The sequence below is a fragment of the Syngnathus typhle genome, linkage group LG21, assembly GCF_033458585.1.
Source record: "Syngnathus typhle isolate RoL2023-S1 ecotype Sweden linkage group LG21, RoL_Styp_1.0, whole genome shotgun sequence".
Classification (NCBI taxonomy): Eukaryota; Metazoa; Chordata; class Actinopteri; order Syngnathiformes; family Syngnathidae; genus Syngnathus; species Syngnathus typhle.
In genome coordinates this window covers 3,535,014-3,562,669 of record NC_083758.1, presented here as the reverse complement: position 1 = coordinate 3,562,669, position 27,656 = coordinate 3,535,014, and the positions used below count along the sequence as shown (strand labels likewise).

Sequence of the window (27,656 nt, the reverse complement as noted above, 5' to 3'; positions counted from 1 at the left end):
GTGATTCGGTGGCAGGGAAAACGTTTGTCTTCTGTAAATTAAAAAATATGAACAGATTTTTGCAATGTTTGATGTATAATCTGGATTTGATCCGGATTGAATTTGGTTTGGTGTTACGGTGTTTCAGCAGAATCCTCGGGAAATTAATAAATCGGGCAAATTTAGCTTGCCGGCGCCCTTCCCAAACTCTGAGCGGAGTCGTAGAGGATAAAAAAAAAAAATCATGCTAATGCACCTTCATGGTTTAGCCAAACGAATGTAACTCTTAGATTTGAGGCGACATAAATCTGCACGGCTCCCGCAGAGATACAGAAGCTTTTTCCTCCAGCTATTTTCAACACATACAATTTTGGACCAATAGTATTGATTTGTAAATTAAAAAAACAAAACAATATGACAACGACCATATTTGGATTCATAAGTTTTCCTTGGTGGAGGTAAGAAGGAGAGAAGAGCAAAGAGGTGAAAACACAGAGGGAGGCGGGACAAAAAGCCACAGGCTCAGTGTTGAGCAGCAAGCACTGAGCCTCTGCATGACCTGCTGCCTGCCTGGCCGTGTGTGTGTGTGTGTGTGTGCATATGTGTGTGTGTGTTCCCTGCATGTGTGTCTGTGTGTTGCCTGCTGAGCCCATGCTCGCACTCACACTGTGCGAGAGAGAGCGGGGAAATAAGCAGTGATGGGAGGAAGAGGAGTATTTTTAGTGGGGATGAGGAGGGAGAAGCAGTCACATGATTTCTGGAGATGGTGTGTGTACGTGTGTTTATAAATGTGTGTGTGGCACCTCCCTAAAGTCTGACAAGTCGTGTCATGCGAGCGTGTAAAGTGCTGATGTATGCACGGCCCGCTACATGTGCGATCCGACGTGTTGATGAATCAGGGGGAGGGTCGTCAGCGGATAATTGTTGCTGGTTGCCAAGGCGACACAAGCGTGTGTCAACTTGATAACCCCCCCCCCCCCTTCCTTTACCTCCTCCTCCCCCCACCCTGAAAGCTGACACCTACCAGTATGGCTTCTCCCATGTCAGAGCTACACACACACACATGCATGCACACAGCAGCGGGGTTTATATGAAAGTGAAAGCAGACAGTGACATTGATGCGGCGAAAGTTTGTGTTCCTGTGTGTGTCTGTGTATATGTGTGTGTGTGATATAAATCTTTTATGTTGCTTTGAGGTGTTTCCTACCTCCACCTGCACAGCGCGTGCACGTGTGGAAGTCAGCAGTATGGCTGCTTTCAAAGAGCCTCACGCTCATTATTCTCACCTCCTGTTTTGGGCTTTTATTTTTCAACCCCCTAGCCCCCACCCATGTCCGACATCTCGTGGCGAAAACGCACTAAAGGTGTTTCAAGAGGCACCTGTGTCGAGGCCTCAAAGATAAAACGTGCTTTCTTCCTTTTTCTGATCCTCCATGCCAGCAGGTGGCAGTAGTGTTAGCAATTAGCAATCCATCAATTACAATCCTGCGTCGTCACTCAAAATAGAGATAGATTTCGCCTCATATGCATTAATAACATAATTCGACAGATAGTAGAGAATTAAACAATGCATGCGTCATGATTTGTTTGTGTGCGCACCTTGGCCACCAGGGGGCGATAAAATGCAAGCACACGTAATATTCAAAGAAGGGTTTGACATTTAAGTAAGCTGCAGTAATATTTGTCAGAATGCCGATTTGTTCCGGAAAAAACAAATATGCTTTGTAATTCTCCTTTGTTGATGTTTAAACTTCGACTTTGATTCAAAATTTGTCGCTCGCTGCCAATATTTAGTGCTTGTACTCAACATTTTGTCTTCAAGTTAAATAAAAATAAAAATAAACATCAGCCAAGCAACCACTCGCGTCTTGAAAAATTCGTAAATTGGATCTTTTGTACGTCGAGATACCACTGTACTAAATTAGTCGTCTTTTGACCACTCGCTAGCTTGACAGCTAACAAGCTAGCCACCTTGCAAACAATATCCTTAAATACCATTTGTTATATTTTTTCAATGATAAAAAGTGCTGCATAAAATTGACTATAACCTACAAAACCTTGTTTTCACACTAGATATCTCCTTTCAACCCATCATAACAAAGTCAAATTCACGCTTATGGCTCGCCTCCGCCGTGTTTTGATGCGATATTTCCCAGCAGTCTGCAGCGCGGCATCAATAAGAGGCGAGATGAGACGCTGGCTGACACTTACTTAATCATAAAGTTCATTTGCTCTCAGTGCAGCACGGCAACAGCTCCCCCCTTCAAGTGCTTTTCCACTTCTTCGTAGCATCTCATCATACGGCAACCTTTTGTTTTTGACATGACTTAAGTATATTAACATATTCGGACTTCCCACCGCCGATGAACACCGGCGGCCATCATGAGGTCGTTCCCCCGTCTTTTTGTCAGAATGCTTTTCTTCCTGTCTTTCCACGCGCTTCCACTTTCCTCGCCCGCCCTGACAGCTCGTCTCGCTACGTCGCCTCGCAGACTTTGTGTGTGTGTGTGTTTCTACACATGCCTTGACAACATGCAGGCCTCCTAGGTGTGTGTGTGTGCGTTTGTGTGTGTCCTCAACAATGCCTTTGGTTTCTGCCAGCTCTGCAGTCTGACATCGGAGATTTTTCAGCCGCACGCTCGCTCTCACCCTCAGTAGTCAGCATTTTGGCATTTTTTCAATGCACTCTGTCATCTGTTGGCATGAAAAGACTGCGTGTTGGTGTGTGTAGGTGTGTGTGCTGTGATGGTGGAAAAAGATCTAGTTTCCACCTTTTACCATTTGCGCAAAGTGGATTTTTTTTTCTCTCTCTCCCTGCAGGTGTACCTAATAAAGTGGCCGGCAAGTGTAAAATGGTCATGCAGTCATTTTATACAATCACATAAAAGTACACCATTTTAGAACAAATATGACATTTCTGTAACTCATTTGGGGAATAGTTAGACGGATTTCATCTGTTGTAGGCCTGCTGGGCTAAAATACGACTTATTCTGCATAGTTAACATGAGAATAATTGCTTTTTTAGGGAATACATGGCGTGCAACCCAATAAAAAAAAAAAACAGTTAGCGGCGGGAGAAACAAAGAAAATAAGAACTCACGACTTGGCAGGTTCTTCGTAGTATTTGTGTTGTTGTCACCATTTAGGGACAAATATCTGACTGAAGAACTTGCTAATTGGGACCGGCTTATTCAATTTGGAACAAAAAAAAAGCGGCGTCAAAGCGGGCGTAAAAGCTCAAATTCAAGGCTAGCTAAGTTACGCTTCAGTGTGGTTCAGAGGTAATCCCGCAGGAAATGAATGAAAGTCAATATGATTCCCTGTGAAGTGATGGAAATGGTGTGTGTTCGTGTGTGTTATTAATTTCTCCGGGGAGGGGCTCACGAGGCCGGCTGTAGTTTGACCGCCAGAGCTCCAGGGCACCGGGGGGAAATCAGGCAATCTGGCCCAGCCTCGGTGGCCCTGCCGGGGCTTCCTGCTTGGGGGATTCGGCTTCTCCCGTGGCTCCTGTCAGGTGGCAAACGAGGCCTGGCGTATAGCTAACGCCGCCGACGTGCCAAAGTGGGCCGGCTTGATTGCGAACGGTTGCCAGGAACCCGAGTTCGCATGATTTCAATTATACTCATTGTTGTCTCCATCAAGCATTGGACAGTTCATTAGGTACACTGTCTTGTACACTCTTGCAACGATTGATGAAAAGAAATGCTTAGTGGTGGCTCCAACATCGAGTGAGGGAAAGTAGAGCTCCACCTAGTGGGGTGTTCGTGAATTACAGTTACAGTCACCATTGAAATGAATGGAAATGCCATCAATCGGTTCTAGCCCTGCCAATGAAAATCATAAAAAATGTTTTGCTTTGTGTGTTAGCATTCAATGCTCTTTGTTTTATATAATGGTCAAATTCTTAGGTGTAAATTTTTTATTTTATTTTTTCTGATTCAGCTCCCGTGTAGGACAAGCGGGTGGTCTTGTTTTACATTTTCCCACAGTTAAGGCGAGGGAGGGCTGAACACGGAGCTTGCACATGTGGACCATGCGAGGAGAGGTTGAGAGACGGAGGAATAGAAACGTCACTCTCACTTTCAGACCATGGTGGAGAGAGGTAAAAAAAAAAAAAGAAAAGGTGTGCGAGGAATCGCTTTGTAGCGGGAGAAAAAGAAACAGATGGTGAGAGAGAGCGAGAGACGTGCCGATGAAGATGCTGAGGGAAGGAGGTGCAGAGAGAAGTGAAGAGAAAGATATATTTAGAGGGAGAGAGTTTGAGCCTCCGAGCGAGAAGCATGACTCATCCTCTGCCAGCTGACAGAAGGAAGGATGGATGAAGGAGAGGAGATGGATGGAGGGAAGAGGGTGCGTGATGAAGCAAAGGAATAACACACGCGCTAAAAAAAAACACACACACAAAGCCTAAGGCCGTCTTTCTGTGTTAAAACCTGCCAAACACTAAAGCAGGAGCTTGAATTATCCATCCATCAGTTTTATATAATGTGTCCTCACGTGGGAAAGATGGAGCCACCTGACTTTGGGCACCCTGGGGTGCACCTTGGACTGGTTTCCAACCAATCACAAAATCTACAGAGGGACAATATACGCGTAGCGGTAGTAGCTAGCTTTAGCGATGTTGTGGTTAGATATTCCACCAATTTTGATGGTTGTGTTTTTTTCTCCTAGTGGAACGAAAATAGTCACAGAAGGGGACGCTAGAGCCAGCTGAGTTTGGGCAAAAGGCTGCTGGTACACCCTGAACTGGTTTCCAGCCAATCAAAGAGCACCAAAATCCACTCAGTGACATCACATGTAGCGGTAGCAGCTAGCTTTAGCTGAGCTATTCCAGATAGCCAAAGAAGTAACCATTCAATTAGAGAGACATCAAGACAAAAAAATATCATATACTGAAGACACTAATTAGCTATATATATATATATATATATATATATATATATATATATATATATATATATATATATATATATATATATATATATATATATATATATATATATATATATATATATATATATATATATATATATATATATAAAATAATATATATAATATATAATATATTATATATTATATATATATATATAGAAAAATCATCCCAGAAAATGAAATTGGGATGATTTTTCTTTAGGCCACATTACAGAAAATTGCAAATGGCTGAATAGCTGATTAGCTGAAAATGAATGAAGAAGAATTTTTTGATATATTTTTTACCCTTTTTGCCCGACGTTATGGACCAAACAATTACACATTTCCATCTGCAGAACTAAGCAGTTTCCGGAAAGCTCCCAAATCCACCAAAATCTCCAGGGTCACCGTTTTTACAACACTGCCTGACCTTTCACCTCCCAGAGCGGCTCAGAGGGAGGGGTCGCGGGTAGGGGGCTGGTTCCCAAGTCCAAGGAAGACATTGCCTGTAAAGAACAACATTGCCTTTACAACCTAGTCTTCCTTCATTAGCCATTTTACGGCTTTTGCTTCTCGCAAGATGTTTACTAGGTGGGCAGATGGGTCGGTAGAGGTGAGACTGGACTCCAAGGCTGTGTTTCCAAGTGGAAATAAACATTGGTAGCGTTTTGTAGGTTCTTGTCCTCATCGTCGGGTCATTGCGAGTCAACGAAATGTTGACTGTGTTGCTGCTGTTGAATCCACAGATGAGCTGTTGGCCTTTTTTTTTTTTTTCTTTTCTCTTCACGCCATTGCTCCCTGTTGCATGGCGATTGCTCATAACCTCCAGGGAGCGGCCTTTTCTCTCACTCTCATCCTCCCTCTTGTTTCCCCCTCCCTCTTGTTTCCCCCTCCTACTCTTACTGTTTTTATTTTTTATTTATCTCACATGGCTGAAGTTGCTCCCTTTAGTCCTGAATACCCCCCCCCCCCTTCCTGATGTAATGGGATTAGGCAGTATGGCTTGAGTGCGCCCCCTTGTGTTTGCACTGGAGCACTACATCACAGCTCATGAAGAAATGTTGTTGGGGATGTATGAATAATAAAGTCATAGTAAAAAATAATGAGTCATGATTTCAGCGACATTTTTACAGCTGCTAATTACTATTTTAATCAAGATTTAAATATTTTATTCTTTAAAAAAAATCTGACTTGCAGATACCAAAACGAAATAGGCAAATGACAAAACAAACATTTAACAAAATGTTCACGATTGATTGATGACGTAGCAGTATTGTGCAAGCGGCAACCAAAATATTAGCAACACCTCATGTATTAGGTGTCAATAGTTGTACCAAATATTGTGACCTGCATCTCCAAAGTTCTTATCGTGTTTCCTATGTTCCTCCAGGGGGTGGCGATGTTGTCATAGCAACACGCACACACGCACACACACACACATCCCCACTATGTATTATGTGTGTGTGTTTTATTTATTTATTGTATAGTGAAAGCAACACCCCGTGACGCATTAAACGAAAATGTAGGAGGAGGTGGACATACTTAAACAAATTTTACTTTTAGGGGCCTTTGTGTGTTGCTGTGTGGGCGTGGTTAGGATGCATCACTTAATTTTGCAAGCAAGGCAAAAGGATAAAATTATTCAAACCCATCATTCACTTCAGATGCACCCGAGCGATTTGTGACAAAAAGGCTTTAGGGGAAGTTCTTTGCAGTTTCTGGGAGCTTGAAATCACTTACGACAAGAGACGAATTCCAAGCCCACAACAGCTTGGAATATTCAAACCTGCCTTCCACTTTGCATCCAATCTCGCGCAACACCAGGTCGTAAAACTGGGAGGGGAGATGGGTGGGAATTGGATATGGTGGGAGGGGGGGTAGTTCAGAGGTGAATAGGGGGTGAGGATTCAGGGGGAAGAGAGAGGGAGACCCTGAAGTGGCCGCAAAACCATAGGACGCGGAGAAATCTGTAATTTTATTATTGTAAATGTTTTTTAATCAACATCGCACTTTCAACATTGTTGCTTTCGTTTTATTTATATTGTTTGGATGACATTTTGGCGACTTTTCAATGCGTAAAACCAACGTGAGTTTACGTATATCTCGATTGGATGTAACGCTTCTTATCTTGCCCTTGACTTAAAGGGATTTTTTTTTTTGCTTCCTGGACTACTTTCAAACACGAATTACAGTCGTGCGCATTTCTCAACAGCGCAGCACTTTCCCCGGCACCGGGCGACGAATCATGGACTCCAAGGGTTTCGGGGTTCGGCACTTGTTCTTGCTGCTGGTCGCCCTCCTCACCGGAACTTCGCAGTTGTTGCTGGTTGACGCCAACTCGTGGTGGTGAGTTACTCTTTGGTATGTTTTATTGCGCTCCGATAAATCATTTTTGGTGAGTGAAAACGGGCGTTACGCACGAGTTTTACGCACAGTTTTATTTAGTTGCTAAATGACAAGATTTGATTCATAGGCGCCTGTTTGTGTGTGTTTTCAGAAGGGAGAGGGTGGGGGGTACTTTTTGCCAGAACAAATGTGAGGGCTCTGTCACAATATTTACCCTGGGGGAGCCCCAAATGGCCCTAAGTGTGTGTGGCGGGGGGGGGGGGGGGGGGGTCGCTAAGCCCCCATTGGCCCTTCAATAGTCCACACTTCTTGACTAACAAAGTAAATGTGCAGGTTAAGTTCACCTGGCAAATATTAGCGTTCTTCACGGTATCCCCAAGAGGAGGAATTTTTAAAAATATTTTGAAGTTCTAAGCACTAGCTCATCTCAGGTCAATGGCGCTGACCCCCATCCAGAGGCCCGAGATGTACATCATCGGTGCTCAGCCGCTATGCAGTCAGCTGTCCGGCCTCTCCCAGGTAACTTCCTGTTTGTGTCACTCATAATTCTGCTTCAAAAAGGGTTTTATTGATTTATTGATTTTTTATTTGTTGTCTTTTCCACTCAGGGTCAGAGGAAGCTGTGCCAGCTCTACCAGGATCACATGATGTACATCGGAGACGGAGCCAAGACGGGCATCAAGGAGTGCCAGTATCAGTTTAGACAGAGGAGGTGGAACTGCAGCACGGTGGACAATACGTCCGTCTTTGGGCGTGTCATGCAAATCGGTAAGGACCCTCCCCCCTTTTTTTCTACAATGTTTTTTTGACTAGCAGTGTGCATTCAAGTATATGAAGTCTTTTTATGATGAGTATTTAAGATTCAGGTGGTCTAGTCTTCATTATGCATAATTTTGTCCAAATACTTGTTCAATGATGAATGATTTATGATACAGGAGAAAAATAACACACAAACAACACTGCGTAATTTTTTATGGGGAGGGGGGAATCTATTTCCACAATTTACTAAAAACTGCTGCATTAAAAAAGACAAGAAATTGAAGTGTGGTGAGTGGGTTTAATTATGACCCAATTTTCTGTGTTTTGGACTTGGTGTCCATTGTTTGATCCAAATTTGGACCTTTTTTTTTGTGAGGGAGCAGTTCTAAGAGTGCAGCATTAAAATGGTTTTGTACAATAAAACAGTTGGGTGGGCCATAAATTGGCTTATTTTTTAAATCTACCTTTATCTGCAGCTTTACATAAAAAAAAGCAAGATTTTACTTTGAAATGTTGCTACATAGCAGACAATGACTCAAACAATCAGATTATATAATGAAAAATTAATTTCTGGATTTTCCCAGCCAACAAAATGTAGATTTCTTTCAATTTAATAAAATCGTCACTGTTTTATTATTCCTACTTTTTCGGGGTGGTATTTTTTATGTAAAATCATGTGCAAAAACAATAGTTTACAGTGCTATTGTAAATCGAGCAAACATCCAGTCGAGCCGACGATCGATTAGCTATCACGCGTCACGTGTCCGCGGGACTCCGCTGTCATAAAAGGTTGCTGGACTTTTTGGAGCTGTCGGTTGGACGGACGCGTCTTAATTCCCAGCGGGAATGTGGGAACGCTCTCATCAACAAGTACGTGTCAAATCCGCTCGGGGGCAAGCAGGCGAGGTGCAAGCTGGTCGCCGTCTCGGTTCTCTTCAGTCTCTATTGACAGTCCGTCTATGTCCACCTTTAAATGGAGGTGCTAGTCGCTCCATTGTCCCAGGCTACGCGCTTTTGAAATGCGCTGATGAGGCTGACACGGAGCTGGCAGATCCGGAGTTGGCCTATTTGAAGTCTGCAATAAAAAAAAAAAAGGAAAAAAAAAAGCGATCTATATGTGTGCGCGCGTGGTAATATGTGCGCCGCGCGTCTGCGGCTAGTTTGCGTGTGGATTGCGCGTTGCATCGATACTGCATGGTGTCATAAATTCCGCTCAGCCTTCGTTTTTTCTTTTTCTTTTTTATGTTAGTGTTTTTTCTTTTGTCAAAGTTGGAGGACAATACAAGTTAAAAATTGGTTCTTCGTCGTGAAAATACATCTAATTACAGTCAAGGTAGCATTATCTCACTTTAATAGGAACAGTCAGCAATTACGCAAGCATTACAATACACAACGATTATGTCATCTCTAATGATTTGGAATAAAATTTAATCACAATTAACATTGTAATCTGCTAATATTAAAAAAAAAACACCTAAAATGACCCTAAGTATGCAAATGTTACACATGGTGCATATTTATACTGTGCATAGCAAATTCCTTATATTAAGATAGATGTAAATAGTCAGCCAATAAAAAGGCAACACAGCAGTGTGAAGTTCAACAAGAAATAGCAGTAAGTCGTTTGCTCTTCTCATGTAAATTGCCGGGTTACGCAGTAGTTAACCTCTTACTTTCCAGTCGTCATCTTTGTTCTACGCTGTGTGGATTAAAATCCACACAATGGGACATGCGGGACTCATGTTGTGTATTCCAAAGTGGGGTCTGGGAATCTTTAATATGCTCTGCTTTACCTATGTCAAAGCGGGCTTGGGGGTTGGGTTGCTTTACTGTTACAGCCCTAACAAAGAAAGGGTCATAAAGTTTGCTGTGGAAGAACCGGAATCTTCTAACAGTTGTCATGTGGTCCATCAATGCTCATTATTAGTAGTCCGTCTATTGCGTTTCACATTATATGTTCGCATTAATCTTTGGTTTGGTTGAACAAGTTTGGTATTTAAATATACAGCGTTTGAATATGCAGTGGACATCACATATTGGTAAAAAAAAATTAACTAGTTATTTGCTAAAAAAAAAAAAAGCACCTATTTGGTAACACAAATGGTGGAGCCATACATGTAGACAGATAATATAAAAACTAACATTACTGGAGTTGTGACCTTTATATGTGCTGTCTATATGTATTGTACTCCCCCTGGTGGCCAAGGTGTGAATAACAGAAGCAGCAGCATGTCCATTGAATTGAAGTAAAAATGGAAGTTCATTTCTTTACATTCTATTTAATTGTGTCATTACTGTATGTATCATATTTTTGATAGCTATTTGTCTCATTAAAAAAAAAAAAATCTACCCCCAAGCATTTTAGGATTTAACATTCCCCCCCGCCCTCTTCTCCAGGCTCCAGGGAAACTGCGTTCACCTACGCCATCAGCGCCGCCGGCGTGGTCAACGCCATCAGCCGGGCGTGCCGCGAGGGCGAGCTATCCACGTGTGGCTGCAGTCGAGCGGCACGGCCCCGGGACCTGCCCCGTGACTGGCTATGGGGCGGCTGCGGCGACAACGTCCACTACGGCTACCGCTTCGCCCGCGAGTTCGTGGACGCCCGCGAGCGCGAGAAGAACTTCCCCCGCGGCTCGACCGAGCACTCTCGCACTCTGATGAACCTGCAGAATAACGAGGCGGGACGACAGGTATTTCTCCCGCAATTTGGTCACGCTTCAAGTTTAGACATCTGGAGTGTCGTCTCCTTGTAGGTCAGGAATGCGTGGGCGCGTCAAGGTGGCCCCAGTCTGCCTGACCTGACGGTATTTCTGTGTGTGTGTGTGTGTGTCAAGGTTATTTATTGGGAAGGTCCAAATGGTAGAACTGCTAATGCCCTTGGAGTTTAGCTAGGTCACCCGGTCAATGCACATTCCAGCAGGGGAACACACATAAACGAGTGCGACATTTTGTTAAGTCATTCATGAGAATATCGGACTCATTCGCCCGGCCGTTTTCTAACATTTCCAAGGGACAATGGGAGTTGTTTGGGAAGCCCCGACAAGAACGGCACTAAAAGCAACCTTTCACCTTTGATTAGGCTCCACATCCAGCGCCGCGCCGCCTCGTAAAAGGTCCATTTGCTGCTTGGCGCTGGATGGCGCATGAGGAGAATGTGTTTGTCTAAGCTGTTTATAAGACCGGATCCCCGAGTGTGTTTCGCGTGCACGGCCCCTTTGCATTTGATTTGCGCGAGAGAACGGTGAGCCTGGTTTTGAGTGTAGGGCCGATGTCAAAGGTCAGGGCCTGGTGAGCTTGTGTGCCGTGAGGGTCCCTCTGGGGCTATAAGGGAGTGGATGAGTGTTGTACACGTAGGGATGAATTAATCGGATTCAAATTGACATGGCAGGGTGTTTTTTTTTTTCTTAGTACAGGGACCAGAATTGCCAATACTGAAAATCTGACACCTGTTGAAATACTTTTTTTTTTTTTTATTGCCGTACTAGAATAAAGTGTAGTTGCACCTCCACTGCAATAGGTGGCAGTGGTGATCTCCTTGTCTGAAAGTACGCATCCTCTGCAGAAGGTAGTTATAGAAAATGATACTATCTATAATAAGGGCAGAGAGTGGGGGGGGGCGCCAAATCTTTTTTTCTTCCTTCTTGAGGGTATTAAAAAAATAATTGAGGAGCAATGTTTTTTAAAAAAAATATTATTTATTATAATATAGAGTAAAGAAATCGGAAGTGAATTCATAAATCATCAAATATTATACTGCAACCCTCGGAGACATGTGAACATGCACATTTTCCTCCTCCATTGTTTCTTGTCCATCAGAACGGAAGAAAGATGAAACACAAGAAGGGGAAAAAAACTGAGGAAGACTCGTTTTTTTTCAGCCCGACACGCTGGTTTGGGGATTTGTCCCGCTCGGTTGAACATGGCAAACCACGGCGCTTTTGTGTGAAGGTGACAGGGGCGTGCCGCGATATATATGTGTGTGTCTGTTAGCGTTTAGCTTCATTTGACTTGTGCACAAAAGCAGACAACGTGTGTGCTCATGAAGGTGTGTGTGTGTGTTACAAGCGTCTGCTGGGACGCGGGGCTTGAGCGATGGACCTCGGTCACACTCCCCCGACTCTCAAAGACTGGCGCGCACACACCGGGGGCTCACTGTCTCCGTTTGACACAAATCAAATGAGGCGGCACACACACACACACACACACACACACTGAATGTACATTCTCAGTCGAACCTCCCCTGAGAACACATTTATCTTTCATTGCTATGATTTTTTTGAAGCAAACTCTAACAATGTCGCTTCGGAAGAGAGAAATAGCGGTTAGAAAAAGTTTGATGCATGCCAGTTAATCAATTTTGCAAGCAGAGTGGATAAATCCTTGCCTTTGAAGCATGACAATGTAGAAATCCATAATGGATTTCAAGCTAGACTTGAGGAGGGGTGACCGGCGGGCCGATCAATTCCTCTGGCGGGCAGGCGAGTGGATATATTTTTATAAGAACCATTTTAGATGAGGTAGCAGGTATTCGATTGACAGTTGATAGTTGAAGTGGGCGTGGCTTCAGCAGACACGCCCCCCCACAATTTGAAACAAGTCTAATTTTGAAGCCTCATTTCATGTTTTTGGCCGATTTCTTTTCACCACGCACACGCACACACACGCACACACACACACACACACACACACACGGCTCCCAACCTATTGTTCCTGACAAGACCGTGTCTCCATCACGGATGACTGACCGTGTCACTGAGCCCAGCAGGCATGTCCCACCAAAGAGCACAGTGTGATACTTATAACACACACACACACGCGCACGCACACACCCGCACACACCCGCACACAGCATGACTTCATGGAAAGATTAAAAAACACATTGTCTAACTCTAGTGAAGAATATATACAAAAATGTCATTGTAAGGTTGGATGGCAAGATTGCAGGGTGGCGACTGCTATGCCTGCTGGGTAGAGAAGGAGCGGGATTGCAAAACTGGATGGGGGGGTGTCAGGGTTCCAAGGTTAACAGAGGTCAAAAGGTAATTGGGATCAGGCAACCTGAGGAGAGGACAACCAGTGATGTGAGTCTCATAGAAAGAACACAGAAGAGTTTTTTGTGTGCGTGATGAGTGATGTCAATTGAAAATTTTAAATATTCAAAATGTAAAATAACCAAAACAAATCTATCTATTTATGTACATTCTTACATTTACTTAATTTTCTGTTTTTGTTTTAATTAAGTGGGGCCCCAAGTCATACTGAGGGCCTCATTGGCGTTTCCACTGTAGTTCCACACAGGTTCCACAAGAGGGCAGCATTGCCGCCCTCTCTGAGCCACACTCAAGTTTCAAAACTTTTCTTCTCCGTATTCGAACCTCTGACACAGTTGAGATGACGACCACATGTTTTTTTTTTTCTATGAATCTCCCAGGCGGTGTACAACCTCGCCAACGTGGCCTGCAAGTGTCACGGCGTGTCGGGTTCCTGTAGTCTGAAGACATGTTGGCTCCAACTGGCCGACTTCCGGCGCGTAGGCGAGTTCCTCAAGGAGAAGTACGACAGCGCCGCCGCCATGCGCATCGGACGAAGGGTAACTGGATCAGCACATCTGTTTGAAAAAAATATATATTGTCCACTAAGCATGATTTCGTCCAATCAGGGCAAACTAGAGCAAGTGGACAAGCGCTTCAACCCGCCCACCCCAGAGGACCTGGTCTACATCGACCCCAGCCCGGACTACTGCCTCCACAACGAAACCACGGGCTCGCTGGGCACCCGTGGCCGACTGTGCAACAAAACGTCGGAAGGCATGGACGGCTGCGAGCTGATGTGCTGCGGCCGCGGCTACGACCAGTTCAAGACGTATAAACACGAGCGCTGCCACTGCAAATTCCACTGGTGCTGCTACGTCAAGTGCAAGCGCTGCACCTCATTGGTCGACCAGTTCGTCTGTAAATAACCTTCGGGGGAGTGGGGAGGCGAGGCCCGAGCGGCTTCGGGTTCGGTTAAGGCCTACTTTCCTGCTTTCCTGACCCAAACCGAAAAAAAGAAGGCTCACGCGTGACTCCGATGAATAAAATATATAACTAAATAATAAATAGACTATTTAAAAAGAGACGCTTTGGATCATCATCCCCTTTGATTCTGGCCTGCGGGATATTACGAGACGAAGGAAGGGCTTGTGGAAGACTGGAAAAGGGAATCATTCTTCAAGGCACACTTAAGCGTCGAAATACTCGCAACGAAAAAGGGGACACTCCATTAAACAGTCCATTTGTCTGCGCGTTAACCGGCGGAATTCCCCGGCGCGCTCGCAGCTCCCACGACCCGACGAGCGACAGCGGTTAACGAGGCTTCGCCCGGTCGCCGCCATCTTGCCTCAACCGGGCGTGACCTTCATTGGCGGGGAAAAGGCACCGGGGCTAAAAAGCTCCATTAGCGAGATTGATGACGCCGCGGCGAGAAGACGGTCCAACTCGAATGCTAATGAACAGTCAACCGAGCTTAACGTCTTCTTTTTGGGGGCCTTCGCCATCTTGCTTCCAAAATTAATGCTTGTTGCCTATGGTGGAAAAGAATTGGTAGATAATCATAATTCAATCCGGTGGCTGGAAAAATGAACGTCTGTGTGTGTGTGGCAAAAAAATAAATAAATAACAGAAGGGACTGCAATTTATTATGTGCTACTTAAAATTAGATCATAAGAGAAAGTATATATTTTATTACTGGTTTTTTTCCTGTTTTGTATGTTTTATACTTATTCTTTTGATAAACTAGTCTTTGGAAAATGACCTTGTTTCTTGTTCTGCTTTTTAGAAGCTTTGTTGTACAACAAAGCCTTGTTTCACCGCCATTTTGAATTCTCCCCAATAAATAAATAAATAAATAGGGCCAACAAGCTACTTTGGTCAATTTGACCCAGTTTTGGGGTACAACCCAGAAAGCGCTGATGACCTCAGTGAGCTTGCCATTAACTGGATTTAACACGAGCTTTATTCACAATTTTTATTACCAGGACATTTTTTCGGTCGTCTGTGTTCAATCATCTGGTTCTGTGACGCAGGAAATTCTATTTAAATCTTCAACACAAGAAAAAATCACGTAAGCAATGCAAATTTGACATTTCCTGTGTGATCCCCATTTCAGATTCCCTTATAGTAATTATTTTAGACTAATACATGATTGCTCATGTGTTAAGCGTGTTCATTTGCATGTTTTTCATAAGGTCTATTTTTCATTCAACACTTTCAGTCTTGCACAGGATGTGCAAGATGAACTTTAAATTGAAAGGTTAATGCCCACGTCTGCATCACTTCTTATCCTAATTGGGTCCGTTAAAGCTGCCATGTTTTTCGCTCGCTCGCTCACATGCTAATCATTCGGATACACCAAGCAGCTAAACATACGTGTTGTATTGAAATCAATATATTTAGAATAAAAATGTGTATTATTTCTGACCTTTTTGGGGTCAGCCTATTAGCATGTTTAGGTACTGTTCAAGGTTGAGCTCACTGAAGCCGCTAAATGAATGTTAAGCGCCATCACTCGCAATCACGTCTAATGATGAAGCTGTCATGGGGGTAACCGCCATGAAAAGCGAATTAAAAGTTGAACACAGGCCACATTTTATAAGCAGCGGGAGATCGAAGATGGTGCCAAGTCCTTGCTAGCATGTAAAGGTAAACGTACACTGCAAAAAAATAAATAAAACCTCTTGTACTTTTGAGGCTAAAACATAAATCTAATTTGGAAAAATGTACAAATATAAATTATTGATATTTATGGCAAAAATAGTTTCACGTTGGAGGACAATACAAGATACAATGAAACTCTTAATTGTGAAACAAGGGTAGGCCAATTATTCACAATAAATTTTGTATTGCCCAACTCAAAATGTTATCAAAATTAGTTGCCTTGAAATTTTGAGTTAACCCTTTTTTTTTCCCTAATACATTGTTTTGCCAAGAATTTTGAGACCATTGTTAATTATTTACTCAATCTCCGCAGAAACTACCAGCCAAGTCCGGCTTCATTTATTTATTATCTAGTCGGTACGGTATAAGCAAAATGGTCACATTCCCCAAACCCATCTGCATATAAAATAATATTTTAGTGTCATTTTAGATGTGATACAATAACAAAATATTGTTACACAGAGTGAAGGTCAAGAAACCTGCCATTATATAATAAAAAATAGAACACTGTTGAGATTAGATATGATCAATGCTCTGATAACTGTCTTATCTGCAGAAGATAAAAGCAACGTTTGCAAGCACGGTTAGACTTTTTTCGGACCAGATTAACCAGATTCGTGAAACTAAACAGACAAGTCACTACAAAAAAATCTATTTGTACCAGCATGCAATCACAGTCACACAACCCACAATGTGCCGTGGGCGGCAACGCCTACGGATGTGACACACCCAGGCTGAGTGAGGTTTAGGGCAAATAATCCAGTTTCAGGTTAGTGGCCAGGATGGGGTAGTAGTTCTTGGAGTGAAAATGAGATCCGGGGAAATGTTAGGAGCATATATAGATATTGTTATGACCTAATTAAAGAATTTGAGGGACACTTGAAATACAGAATAAGCAACTTTATCATTTGTTTAAATGGGACAGCATTCATCAATGGACTCTACATCTGATTGTTTACTTTTCAAGACGTGTGACGTCATGCACGCTTCATATGACATGTGGGAGGAATAGTTAAATTTGTATGGCCAATGTTTTATGTGTATTTTATATATATGTTCTGTAAAGCGCTTCATTACGGCGACTGTTGTTGCAAAAGCGCTTTATAAATAAAGGTGTATTGTATTTCCAAACTTTATTTTTAAATTAAAAAATAATTTACTTTGCTTTTCTCCATTCAAAGCGATTTATTGAATGAAAACTACAAAAAGAAGTTTCGTCATTTTCTTTTCCGGGTAGACAATGATTGGCCCGCTTGCCTCATACTACGGTACACGTGATTGGCTAACTCCCTCTCGTGAGTTATACGTCACTCTTTAACCCCTCCCCCTAAGTGCACAAGACGTCCCCGAGTGTGGTCTGTCGTATGACAACAGAAACTGGAGCAGAGCGGATCCACGGTTACAACTCTGACAAACTGTGCTTCCCACAAAGGAAATTCACCTAAACACATTTCGACGAGGTAAGACAAAACAATTTTGTCTTTTCAAAACACCGTCTTCTGTGTTGTTTGGGACACATACCTCATTTTGGTACTTTACGAGTGCTAGCGTTGAGGGCTGTCATAACTAAACACGAGCTAGCCATCGACAGGGAAAGAGATGTTATTTTCACTCCTATTTAGGTGATATTGAGTCTATTTGTGCCGTTTTAATAAAGATATTTGAACACGGGACGCTGTCAGAAGAAACACGAGAGTAGTTGTGGAGTTTGTTGTGTTTTTCCTTGTTAGCGAACGAGCTCTGCTGGCTAGGTTGGTGTAAACAAACCCGAGGGCTGCCCCTCGATGCGCCTGTTTTTCTTACTCTTGTTATGGTTGTTAATATTGCTGTTATTAGTATTATTACACAAGTCTTGCGACGAGAGCAGGGCGTCTCGCGTCACACATGGAATTACAGGTTTTCACTAAGGCGTGACGTCATGCCGACGACGAACGCTCCTTTGTGTGCGGGTAAAGTGTGAAGACAAAAAGTTCAGCTTGGCTGTCAAAAAAACAGGACTGTCTCTGGAGTTTGGGCTTTTCTATTGTCTCCCTTGTGTTGTCATGGCTGGTGTCCATCTTGACTGTTTCCAGAGGAATTCAGAGGAACGGTGGGCCTCCCTTTTGCAATATGCGTGTTGTATGCGTAAGTACATAATGAGTGGAGCGACTCCAAAAGTCTTGCGCAATAAAAATGGATACAGGTGACTGAGTCGGTCATTTTCAGTGCAGCAGTAAATAAGTATTCTGTTTGTACTCTGTTTTTTTTTCTTGTTCTCATTCTCGCCAAGCATGAAGTCACGCTGTCAATATTTAATAACCTGGCTAGCCGATCGCCCTGTTCGTCTCGAACTTTAGTCAGCGCGCTCACAAACACGGCCAACTTGTCTTGTCTCGCATGAGATTAGCCCATGGATATTTCATGGCGTGTTCAAACACATTTCGCATTTTTAATCCCTCTTCAAGAAACCGGCAATCTCATTTTTGTGGAAATATTGGATGAGGGAATCAGGCGTTTTTTTTACACACAAAAAACTCCCCGTGCAAGTCTCACCCTGCTATACATTTTTGAATTATGTAATGACGCAGCCATGCTGAAATGTTGGCTCTGTGGACTGTCATTACAGAAAGAAAATGGCCCACAAAAGTCTTACAACCAAATCTTCCCTTCTCACAACGCCAATATGTGCACAAAAGTCTTTTTGTAACTCTCAAGGGAACAGCAGAAGCACTTTTTTTTTCTTTCCGTGAATTGTAATGAAAGAGACTGAATCGGTGGCTTTAGCTGAACCCACGCTCAGATGTGTAAAAAAGACAGCTCCGATATCTTAATATAGAACTTTGCTTTAGGCTCCCTTGTCATCAGAGCACACTATTTTTATCGCCATGTGACCACTGACCATCTTTGACTTACCACCCGGTGGCTTTGGAGAAGAAAAAAAGCACACAAAAAAAACCCACCGACCTTATTTGCCACGCATATGGCAGACTATTCCAGGACACAACATCTAGGCAAAAGTACTTTTTATATTAATTGTGACTGCAGTAACTCAATGTCAAATTCCAAATTGGCTTCTCGGGATTTTCAAATAGAAAGCCATTTGAGTTTATGCAAAGTAGTTGATCGTAATAAATTATCTATGTTCACATAAATTCTAAAAGATTCTCTGGGAAAACAACCACCACTATTAAAACAGTAGTGTCGTAGGCACAAGTGACATAAAACTTTGTGCATTTGAAACAGCCACATAGCTTTGCTGTCCTCTTAGCTTAATGCTAGCAAAAAATGCAAAATTATATTGGCAGGGTAACCATTAGCAATGGATATTTGAACTCAAACATTTCGTTAAAACATATAAAAAGACAAAACAATTAAATACTTTTGCGCACAGATAGTACAGCAGCTTGGTGTGTCACTTAAAGTAGTTGTGAAACTCTTCTTTCTTTGTGTCTTCATGAACAAGTCGCTCCAGAAGGAGCTGCAATGAACTTCACGATATACAAACTGTTCAATTCATCTGTTTATGTTAAAATTGTTGGCTATTCAAATGGTTAAATATGAAATAATAATAAAAAAAACACACACACACACATATGGAACACTTTAATGTGTGGAAAAAAAAAGTTCCAATTAAAATTGACCTGCACAATTAAAAAAAAATAGCACCCGAATAACACTTTAAAACACTAAAATGCTGCTGACAGTGGGAAAAAAAAAAAAATCTCCCCGCTCCATTGCAACGGAAGGGCACCTTGAATGTCACCTGTACTCATCCATTATCAGCAATTGTTTGTTCGAGCTTCTGCCCTCTGGGAAGAGGTACAGAAGCCTGCGCTCCCGCACCACCAGACTCTCAAACAGCTTCATACTCCAGGCTGTTAGGATCCTGAACTCGCTTCCCCGTTCTGCGTAGCGTCCCGTACTTTTACTGTCTGTATGCACACTGGCTCTTATTTGTTGTGTTTTCTGTTTATTTATTATTACTCTTATTATTTATTGTTTGTGCCTTCTTGTTTTTTATATTGCGTCATTTACTTGTATGTCTATCGTGTACTAGGTCTTCTCACCGTGGGATAAAGAAAACGTAATTTCGATCTCTTTGTGTGTCTCGGCATGTGAAAAAGTTGACAATAAAGCAGACTTTGACTTTGAATTGCATGTTTGTGTCGTGTTTCCATCACAGTGTCAGCACCTTGCGGGGTCCTCAGCAACCGTACGATTGATCAATCATTAAGTAAGTGCCTGTCAAGATTCACCATGAGAAGCAATTTGATATCAAATAATTCTTCTGAAAAAGGCAAAGATGTGGAAAAGTCAAGTATATAGGCGTTATCCTCTGTGAGATATTAATGCAGTTTTAGAAGTGTCTTTTCTATGCATTAAGTTCTATACTGCCCACTGGTGTCTGCAGGCTGTTTATTTCTTTATATTCTATTTAATTATATCAAACTAATAAGCCCCTGTTGTAAAGTGTTTTTGGTCATGTACACAAGACACATGACAGCGAGTCCAATGTTGAAAGTGCAGAATGTGTTCAAATAGATAAGATGCGCGAATTAGGTTGTGTTTTTATGGCGGTCCACGTACAGTATCTTCAGCCAGACCTGTGCCCTATTTTTTGTCTTCGCTTTTCACCGAGAGTGAAATCTTCCTTCCCCAAATGGCCCCTTGGTACAATGTCACCGAATGTGTCACCACCACTCGAGTGTAATGACTCATGTTGTTTGTCTTTCCTGAACACACACACACTCTACTCATTTGGTATCTAGACGCTCTCCTGTAAACAGAACAAGAAAGAAGAAAAAGGATTAAGGTGTACCTAATGTTATGTCCATCACTTTCTCGCCGAAGTGGTGCCGCTATTGATCGGTGTGTCGAATCAATGCAACGGCTCGATAGCGCCAAGGACGATCGTAGTTTTAAATGGCTTTGCGATGAACCCGGAGCGGGTTCGCAGTAGCCGTAATGAAGATGAGAACAACTGAAATCTTTAAAAGTTTCCAGTTGTCCGGGGGGTTATTTGTTCTTGGAATTGATTGTCTAAAAAAATACTTCTTAGAATTCTTTGTGTTTTTGTCTTTCAAGGTCCAATCCAGAGTGTGCGCCCAACCGCCACCGAGCGCTCCCTAGCAGATTCACACGTCTGCTCAGTCCAAGCGTCCGCAGGGTGGAAGTCGGGTTCAAGCTGGACGAAGAAGAGGAGAGCGGGCCCGGCGGCCCGGCTTTCGTGCTGAGACACAGAACTTCCAGCCATGCAGAGCACACTGCGGCGGAGCCTGCGAGATCTTCCGCCGCACTCACCTCAGGTTCTTCAAATGAACACCTCAGCACCGATCTGTGCCACTCACACAATGGGGTAAGTTGGAAAGATTTACTTGGATGAAGTAAAATGTCTGACACATTCATTTTTGCATGTTGACTTAATGTAGTCATCGAAAAGTTGCCTCCCTGCTCACCGGAAAAAGAAGAAAACAAATCTACTTGCTGTAATTCAACACTGACACCTGAGAGGACGCCGCCCAACAAAGGGCGAAAGAAACCTGTTGAATTTTTTACCGCTTGCGGATGCACTTTAAAGTGTCGCGTGTCATGTTGGGGTTGTTTCACACCTGTTGCGGTGGGATTTATATTTCGCCGATTCTGAATCTCAGGGAAATAACCGATTGGGTACTAATGGCTAGCGATATTGTTGTTATCCAAAAACATTTAAATGCGACCTAGGCAACGATGCAAATCAGCTAACAATATACGGAGCAACTACACTAGCTAATTTCTGCCTAATATAAAAAAAAAGATATATCTCAATCCTCATGCTGTTTGTTTCTTATCAACAATTTCAGCGTGACTAAGTTAAAAATCCAAATATGACATAGGCGACTATGCTAGTTGGCTAACAGCAATAACAAAAAAGGCCTGAATAATAATTTTACTCTTACTGTTTCAAAAATACGTTGTTTTGTTTGAAATCAAGGTTAATTAGACGCTTAACACAACTTATTTTTATTTCATTTATTAGAAAGTACATAAAGTGCAAATATAGTGTACCAAATTATGCCTCCCACCAAATAAATATACTTTAAAATTGACTATGTATACGCTTAAAAGTAATCTAACACTAATATAATAACCAGATTCTTGGCATTTTATGTCTGCACATCCTGTTTTTCCACATGAAACCTTTTTTCAAATGTTTGTTTTTGCGCATTCGAGCTTCCCCTGACTTCCCTCTATTGTGCAAGCCTTTCTCTATTATTCCCAAGCTAAGCCTGAGACAGACCTTTGTAAGAATTGAGCAGCCACCAGCCGCTTTTTATTATTTTGCATCAGACGACTGTTGTGAGTCACATGTTGCGGCGGTAGGGGGGAGGTTACACTGTACAAGGGTGAAGCTCCGGGTTGTGTTGCTGCTCTCTCTTCCTCCATTGGGCTCCTCATGGTCACGTGACTCCCTTTGCCTCAGATGTTATGTTCTTCGGAGATGGTGTTGAACCCTGTTCTGCTTAGCGACATAGAATTTGGCAGGCCAGTCTATCATTAGTAGAGCCACAACGAAAGGCTCATGAAACTCTGCCTTTTCGCAACAGCATGTCCTCCCGCTTCTCGTGCGTGTTTATCTCCTGGGGCACCTGATAGGCTCATGTTAAGCACTTAATGGTGAAAGTAATTAATTGATCTTATGGTGCCAGCCATACTCGGGTTGAGCCTGCTAATGCGCTGATAACTCCTAAGCTGATACTCTTGTATGTCTAGCGGGGGTCAGCACGAAATACGACAGCATGATGTGTTGGAATTCCAGAATTATGTAAGATGGTTAAAAGACTGTTGTTGTCAATTTGAGTGTGGTTTATTGTCCATGACTCAATCAGATAGACAATTTCTTGTTGTGTAATTGTGTTGTAATATTTTCAGCTCTACTTTTCGTTGCGGCACTGGACTGTATTACCGCATGGCTTTAGAGGACATCCAGTCCTATTACCAGGCCGCACACGCGTATGCTCGCCGTTTATTCACCGCGGGCCAATGACAACTGGCAGCATCTGGAGTGCAGCATGCGTGCGCCTCTATTACATGCGCTCGTGAGCACGCGGGACATAAACAAAAATGCCGCAGAGCACACGTGACACTAACGGCAAATTAACGACACGTATCATCATCTTTACGAGACGTGCCCGGAAACATGCTGAGCGTGTACATATGCTGCGGTTAAACGTGCGACGAAAGTGTCCCCCCTCAATTAATGAATCAACTCGGAACCTTGGTGGTGTTGTTTTTCCCAGTCCCTCCCGACGTGCGACGAGGAGAGAATACAAGAGGAGGAAGATGTCAAGGGCGAGCGAGAAGAGAGGAGTAGCGACGAAGGCTTCATGGGAATGACGCCGCTTCTTCAGGCTCACCACGCCATGGAGAAGATGGAGGAGTTTGTACACAAGGTCAATTTAACACTCGATTCTTGCGTTTCTGATTGGTCCGAGTTACAATGAAGTCTGGCGTCACTAGGTGTGGGAGGGCCGATGGCGCGTCATCCCTCACGACGTGCTCCCCGATTGGCTGAAGGACAACGACTTCCTTGTGCACGGCCACAGGCCGCCCATGCCTTCCTTCCGCGCCTGCTTCCGGAGCATCTTCAGGATCCACACCGAGACAGGCAATATCTGGACACATCTGCTAGGTAGCTCATGCGTTTCTCTTGTGACTCGTGTGATTCTTTGGCAACATGCTAAAAGGTTCTACTGTTGTCCATCCCGTTCCCAGGCTGCCTGTTTTTCCTCTGCCTGGGCCTGATGTACATGTTCCGACCCAACATGTCGTTCGTGGCACCGGTCCAGGAGAAGGTGGCTATCGGCATGTTCTTCCTGGGCGCCATCCTCTGCCTGTCCTTCTCATGGCTCTTCCACACAGTCTACTGCCATTCGGAGGGCGTGTCCAGGGTCTTCTCCAAGTAAGACACGTCATAAAAGGCGTACCGTAATTTTCGGACTGAAAGTCGCTCCGGGATATAGGTTGTATTAGCCGTAAAATGCACAATAACGTGAAAAAAAACATATAAATCGCATTTTGGGGGGAAATTTATTCGACAAAATCCAACACCAAGAACAGACATGAACGAGCAACAACAGACTAAACGATAGGTATGCTAACGTGACATAAACACAAACGAAGATTATTAAAAAAACTATTACATAAATAACATGTTTATGACACCATCTGTGTCACTCCAATTCATTAAATCCATCGATCGTCCTTTGTCAACAATGGGTGCGCGCCGCTGACGGCGCTTGCACTTCAAAATATTCCACAGGCCCTTATAACGATATCTAAATTAGATATCAAATAACTATTATATAAGTATTAATATTATCAAACCATCTGTGCACTCTAAATCATTAAATCCATCGATGAAATTCCTCGTCCTATGTCAACAATGCCGCGCGTGCGCCCTGACATCAGCCTCGTCGTTATTCCACAGATCTACTATATAACTATATTGTAGCGTTAACAAAGTTCAAGGAAAGACGTGGGTTTGGTAAACGGCTCTTTATTTAACAAAACTTACTTACAGGCGTGTGGCGGCGTGGACTTCCAGCCACAGAGGTGGAAGAGAGATCCGTAGAATAGGACCGGGCGTGCGTAAAAGCCATGACGAGCCCCATCCACTGTCCCGGACAGCCACCCGGCCGAGCGCCGGCCCCCGACTTCTATCCACGGAGGGGAAAGAGAGCTCCGTAGAGTAGGATCGGGCGTGCGTAAAAGCCACGTCCGAGCCCCATCCACCGTCCCTGGACAGCCACCCGGCTGAGCTCCGGTCCCCGACTTCAATCCACGGTGGTGAAAGAGAGCTACGTAGAGTAGGACCGAGCGTGCGTAAAAGCCATAATAGTTTTTCAAACCTTCTGTGTCACTCCAAATCCTTAGAAACAAAGCCGCTAATGATGCCGGTAGTACGTGGGACCCTTCGTCATCTTCGTCATCCCGTGATCAATCTTTGTCCTTTTTGTAAACAACCGCCGCGCCGCGCTGCTGACGTCACTTGAAATTCAAATTGCAGTAATCCCTTGCAACATCGCGGTTACACTTTTTTTTTTTTTGTGGGAAAATGTTTGAAAAAAATTCACATATAAGTCGCTCCTTATTATAAGTCGCCCCCCCACCCAAACTATGAAAAAACCCCGCGACTTATAGTCCGAAAATTACGGTATTTGACACGACATGATTAATCGGCAACTAATCGATTATAACATTAATTGATACTTTTGATAATCTTTTTTTTTTTTAGAGATCTAAAATCCTCCACATTTCAGCCTCTCAACAATTTTCAGACTGTCGAGTTGAATCAGACAGAACAAACATTTGCTTTTCCTTTGATAAATAATTGCTAGATTGTTAGAATAGTTGTTGGAGCACAAATATTTAACAGATTTTTTATTTTCTATTTAAAACTTTGGCTAAAGTGGAACAGCAAATATTAATTTTTATTTTTGTTTTTTTTAAATAAATATATGAATAACAAAGTTGAACAACTCTCACTTAACAGGTTGGACTACAGTGGCATCGCCTTCCTGATCATGGGCTCGTTCGTACCGTGGCTCTACTATTCCTTCTACTGCTCTCCTCAGCCGTGCTTCATCTACCTGCTGGTGGTGTGCGTGCTGGGCCTGTCCGCCATCATTGTATCCCAGTGTGACTTTTTCGCCACGCCGCAGTACCGAGGGGTCCGCGCAGGTAACGGACGGCGCCGTCTTTCCTGAGCTGTCGTGATGTGTAACAAACTGTGTTCTTCCCAGGTGTGTTTGTGGGCTTGGGGCTGAGCGGCGTGGTCCCCACTCTCCACTTTGTCATCAGCGAGGGCCTCATCAGAGCCACCACCATGGGACAGATAGGCTGGCTTTTCCTCATGGCCACGCTTTACATCACCGGAGCCTGCCTGTACGCCGCTCGTATCCCAGAGAGGTTCTTCCCCGGCAAGTGTGACATCTGGGTACGTCTCACAATTCCTGTCTTATTAGTTAAAATGGTTCTTTGACGTCTTACGCCGTCAATGGCATTGAATGAGTTGCGTAACATCTTCCACTGTGTTTTGCAGTTCCACTCTCACCAGTTGTTCCACATTCTGGTGGTGGCAGGCGCGTTTGTCCACTTCCACGGCGTCTCCAACCTGCAGGAGTTCCGCTACACAGCCGGAGGAGGTTGCACTGATGACAGAATGCTCTAACACACGCCGCGTGTTCACACCTTACTACAGGGAGCCGGCCAGCGCTTGCTTCTTAATAATGATGCACACACTCGCTGGCCTCCCTCCCTCCTCAGAGGAGGACAAACGTGGCTTGTCATGTCGTGGGGCGGCCTCGCACGGGGCACCAATTCAAAACTGACGCGTTCGCCACTTTTTGAGAGGTCTGCTAATTGCTAGCTAGAACCTCTGGACATTAACAATCCATTTCTTCTTGGAGATTTTCAAGATTTTTATCGCAAAGGAAGCATAAATTTTCTATAAAATATTTTTTGGGGAGGGTGAGTTTTTGTTTGTTAGAAAGCATTTTTTTTTCTAATTCAAAGCTAAAGAGCATTCATATTTAAAAAGTACTTGAATATCTTCCGTGATTGTGGGGGTTACAAGGGGCTTCTTAGGGGTATCGCTTTTAAATAAAATTAGGAACAAAAAATATAGCTGTGTTGGTGAGGATGCGGTGCTACAGTGGAACTATTTTTCCTACTTTATGGAATATGCAAGGAAAAGCATTGAAAATGTCTCAGATTTTCTTTTTTCTTTTCCATCTCTCATGTTTGCCGCACCTTCCAACTCAGAGCTCTTGCGAATGTTTGCGCTCGAAACCAAATCTAGAATAATATGAAAGAATATTCTTAATATGTAGCCATTTTTATTCATTTATTTTCTCTCAATACCGTCATTTTTTTATGCATTTTAGTCAGATTGAAAGCAAAACCAAATAAATCACATTTAAAACGTCAACATTAAAAGACATCAGTAAACAACTCAAATATGACATAAGGCTTCTATTCTTTGAATGATTTCTTTATTTTTTGTGAATCTGTTTTTGACATCAACGTGCTCTGGTAATGATTGATGAGTCTTCAAATATCTATTTGCTTTTGTCATGATATATTTTTATTATGTTTACCTTCTATTAATTTATTGCAAGTGCGTTGTGATGGGAATGTTTGCTACAGAGATCTTCATATCTGCTGTACTGTTCTAATAAAGATGATTTGGTGAATTGTATGGCTCTGAAGTTGCCTCATTTATAAGTGGATGCTCAAAACACCACAGTATTCGTAGTACTCGAGCATTTGATGGGAGTGAAAGTGCTGCGGGAACTTGGTTCTTCAGCACAACCTGGTGGACAAGAGCAGGAAGCACATACACAGCAGAGGCATAAAAACCTCGTCGAATCCATGGTATTTTTTTAAATTAAAAAAAAACTTATGATGCCTAGTCATTCATCTAAAAAAACCACTATATATGGTCGTTTTATTTCTCTGCAAAAAACACTATACACAGTCAACTTTTCGTTTTAGAAAAAAAAAAGGCTCTCATTTTTTTAAATAAAAAACCTCATCCTTTCTTTTTTGTTTTACAAAAAGCCTTACAACGTACAAAAATACTATACATGGTCATTTAAGTAAAATAGAAAAAAAAGCCTGGTCTTTTTCCCTCCTCCTGTTTCACAACATGGGTGTAGTTGCTCCAAGAGTCCACAAGAGAGCAGTATTCATCATTTTTACAAAAATACTATATATGGTCATTTAAGTAAAATAGAAAAAAAAGCCTGGTCTTTTTCCCTCCTCCTGTTTCACAACATGGGTGTAGTTGCTCCAAGGGTCCACAAGAGAGCAGTATTGCATTGCAATTGGAGCTTCTCTCCTTTCCTTCAACTTTTATCATGAGTTGATTTGCCCGCGCGACGAGATCGAGATTGAATATAAAGCAAATGCAATGAGTATAGTTATTTGTGACGTCACTCACAGACA

The 27,656-nt window shown here is 43.0% G+C and overlaps 2 protein-coding genes across 3 annotated transcripts in view; both read left to right on the top strand.

Annotated features, from left to right (window-relative positions):
• The window catches only part of wnt5b (wingless-type MMTV integration site family, member 5b), a 37,396-nt gene extending 22,610 nt beyond the window's left edge, over positions 1-14,786 (top strand). Inside the window, exons 2-7 of one of the 2 annotated variants that reach the window (XM_061268571.1) lie at positions 7,108-7,236; positions 7,668-7,755; positions 7,845-8,004; positions 10,393-10,685; positions 13,427-13,585; positions 13,655-14,786. In XM_061268571.1, coding sequence (XP_061124555.1) covers positions 7,136-7,236; positions 7,668-7,755; positions 7,845-8,004; positions 10,393-10,685; positions 13,427-13,585; positions 13,655-13,954 — 1,101 coding nt within the window. In that variant the 5' untranslated portion in view covers positions 7,108-7,135 and the 3' untranslated portion in view covers positions 13,955-14,786. Of the gene's footprint in view, positions 1-7,102; positions 7,237-7,667; positions 7,756-7,844; positions 8,005-10,392; positions 10,686-13,426; positions 13,586-13,654 lie in introns of both variants that reach the window. The other variant, XM_061268570.1, reaches the window with a different exon arrangement.
• Positions 14,787-20,633: 5,847 nt separating this feature from the next.
• Positions 20,634-26,907, top strand: adipor2 (adiponectin receptor 2). The gene is made up of 8 exons (XM_061269296.1): positions 20,634-20,683; positions 20,754-21,024; positions 22,946-23,098; positions 23,166-23,337; positions 23,421-23,607; positions 25,201-25,388; positions 25,451-25,644; positions 25,750-26,907. The coding sequence occupies exons 1-8, from the start codon at positions 20,634-20,636 to the stop codon at positions 25,876-25,878; spliced, it is 1,344 nt and encodes a 447-aa protein (XP_061125280.1). The 3' UTR covers positions 25,879-26,907.
• The last annotated feature ends 749 nt before the right edge of the window (positions 26,908-27,656 follow it).

Coding starts and splice junctions, on each gene's coding strand:
- adipor2 (XM_061269296.1), top strand. CDS start 20,634: ATGAAGATGAGAACAACTGAAATCTTTAAAAGTTTCCAGTTGTCCGGG. Junction 21,025..22,945: donor TGTGCCACTCACACAATGGG/GTAAGTTGGAAA, acceptor TGTTTTTCCCAG/TCCCTCCCGACGTGCGACGA. Junction 25,389..25,450: donor GTACCGAGGGGTCCGCGCAG/GTAACGGACGGC, acceptor TGTTCTTCCCAG/GTGTGTTTGTGGGCTTGGGG.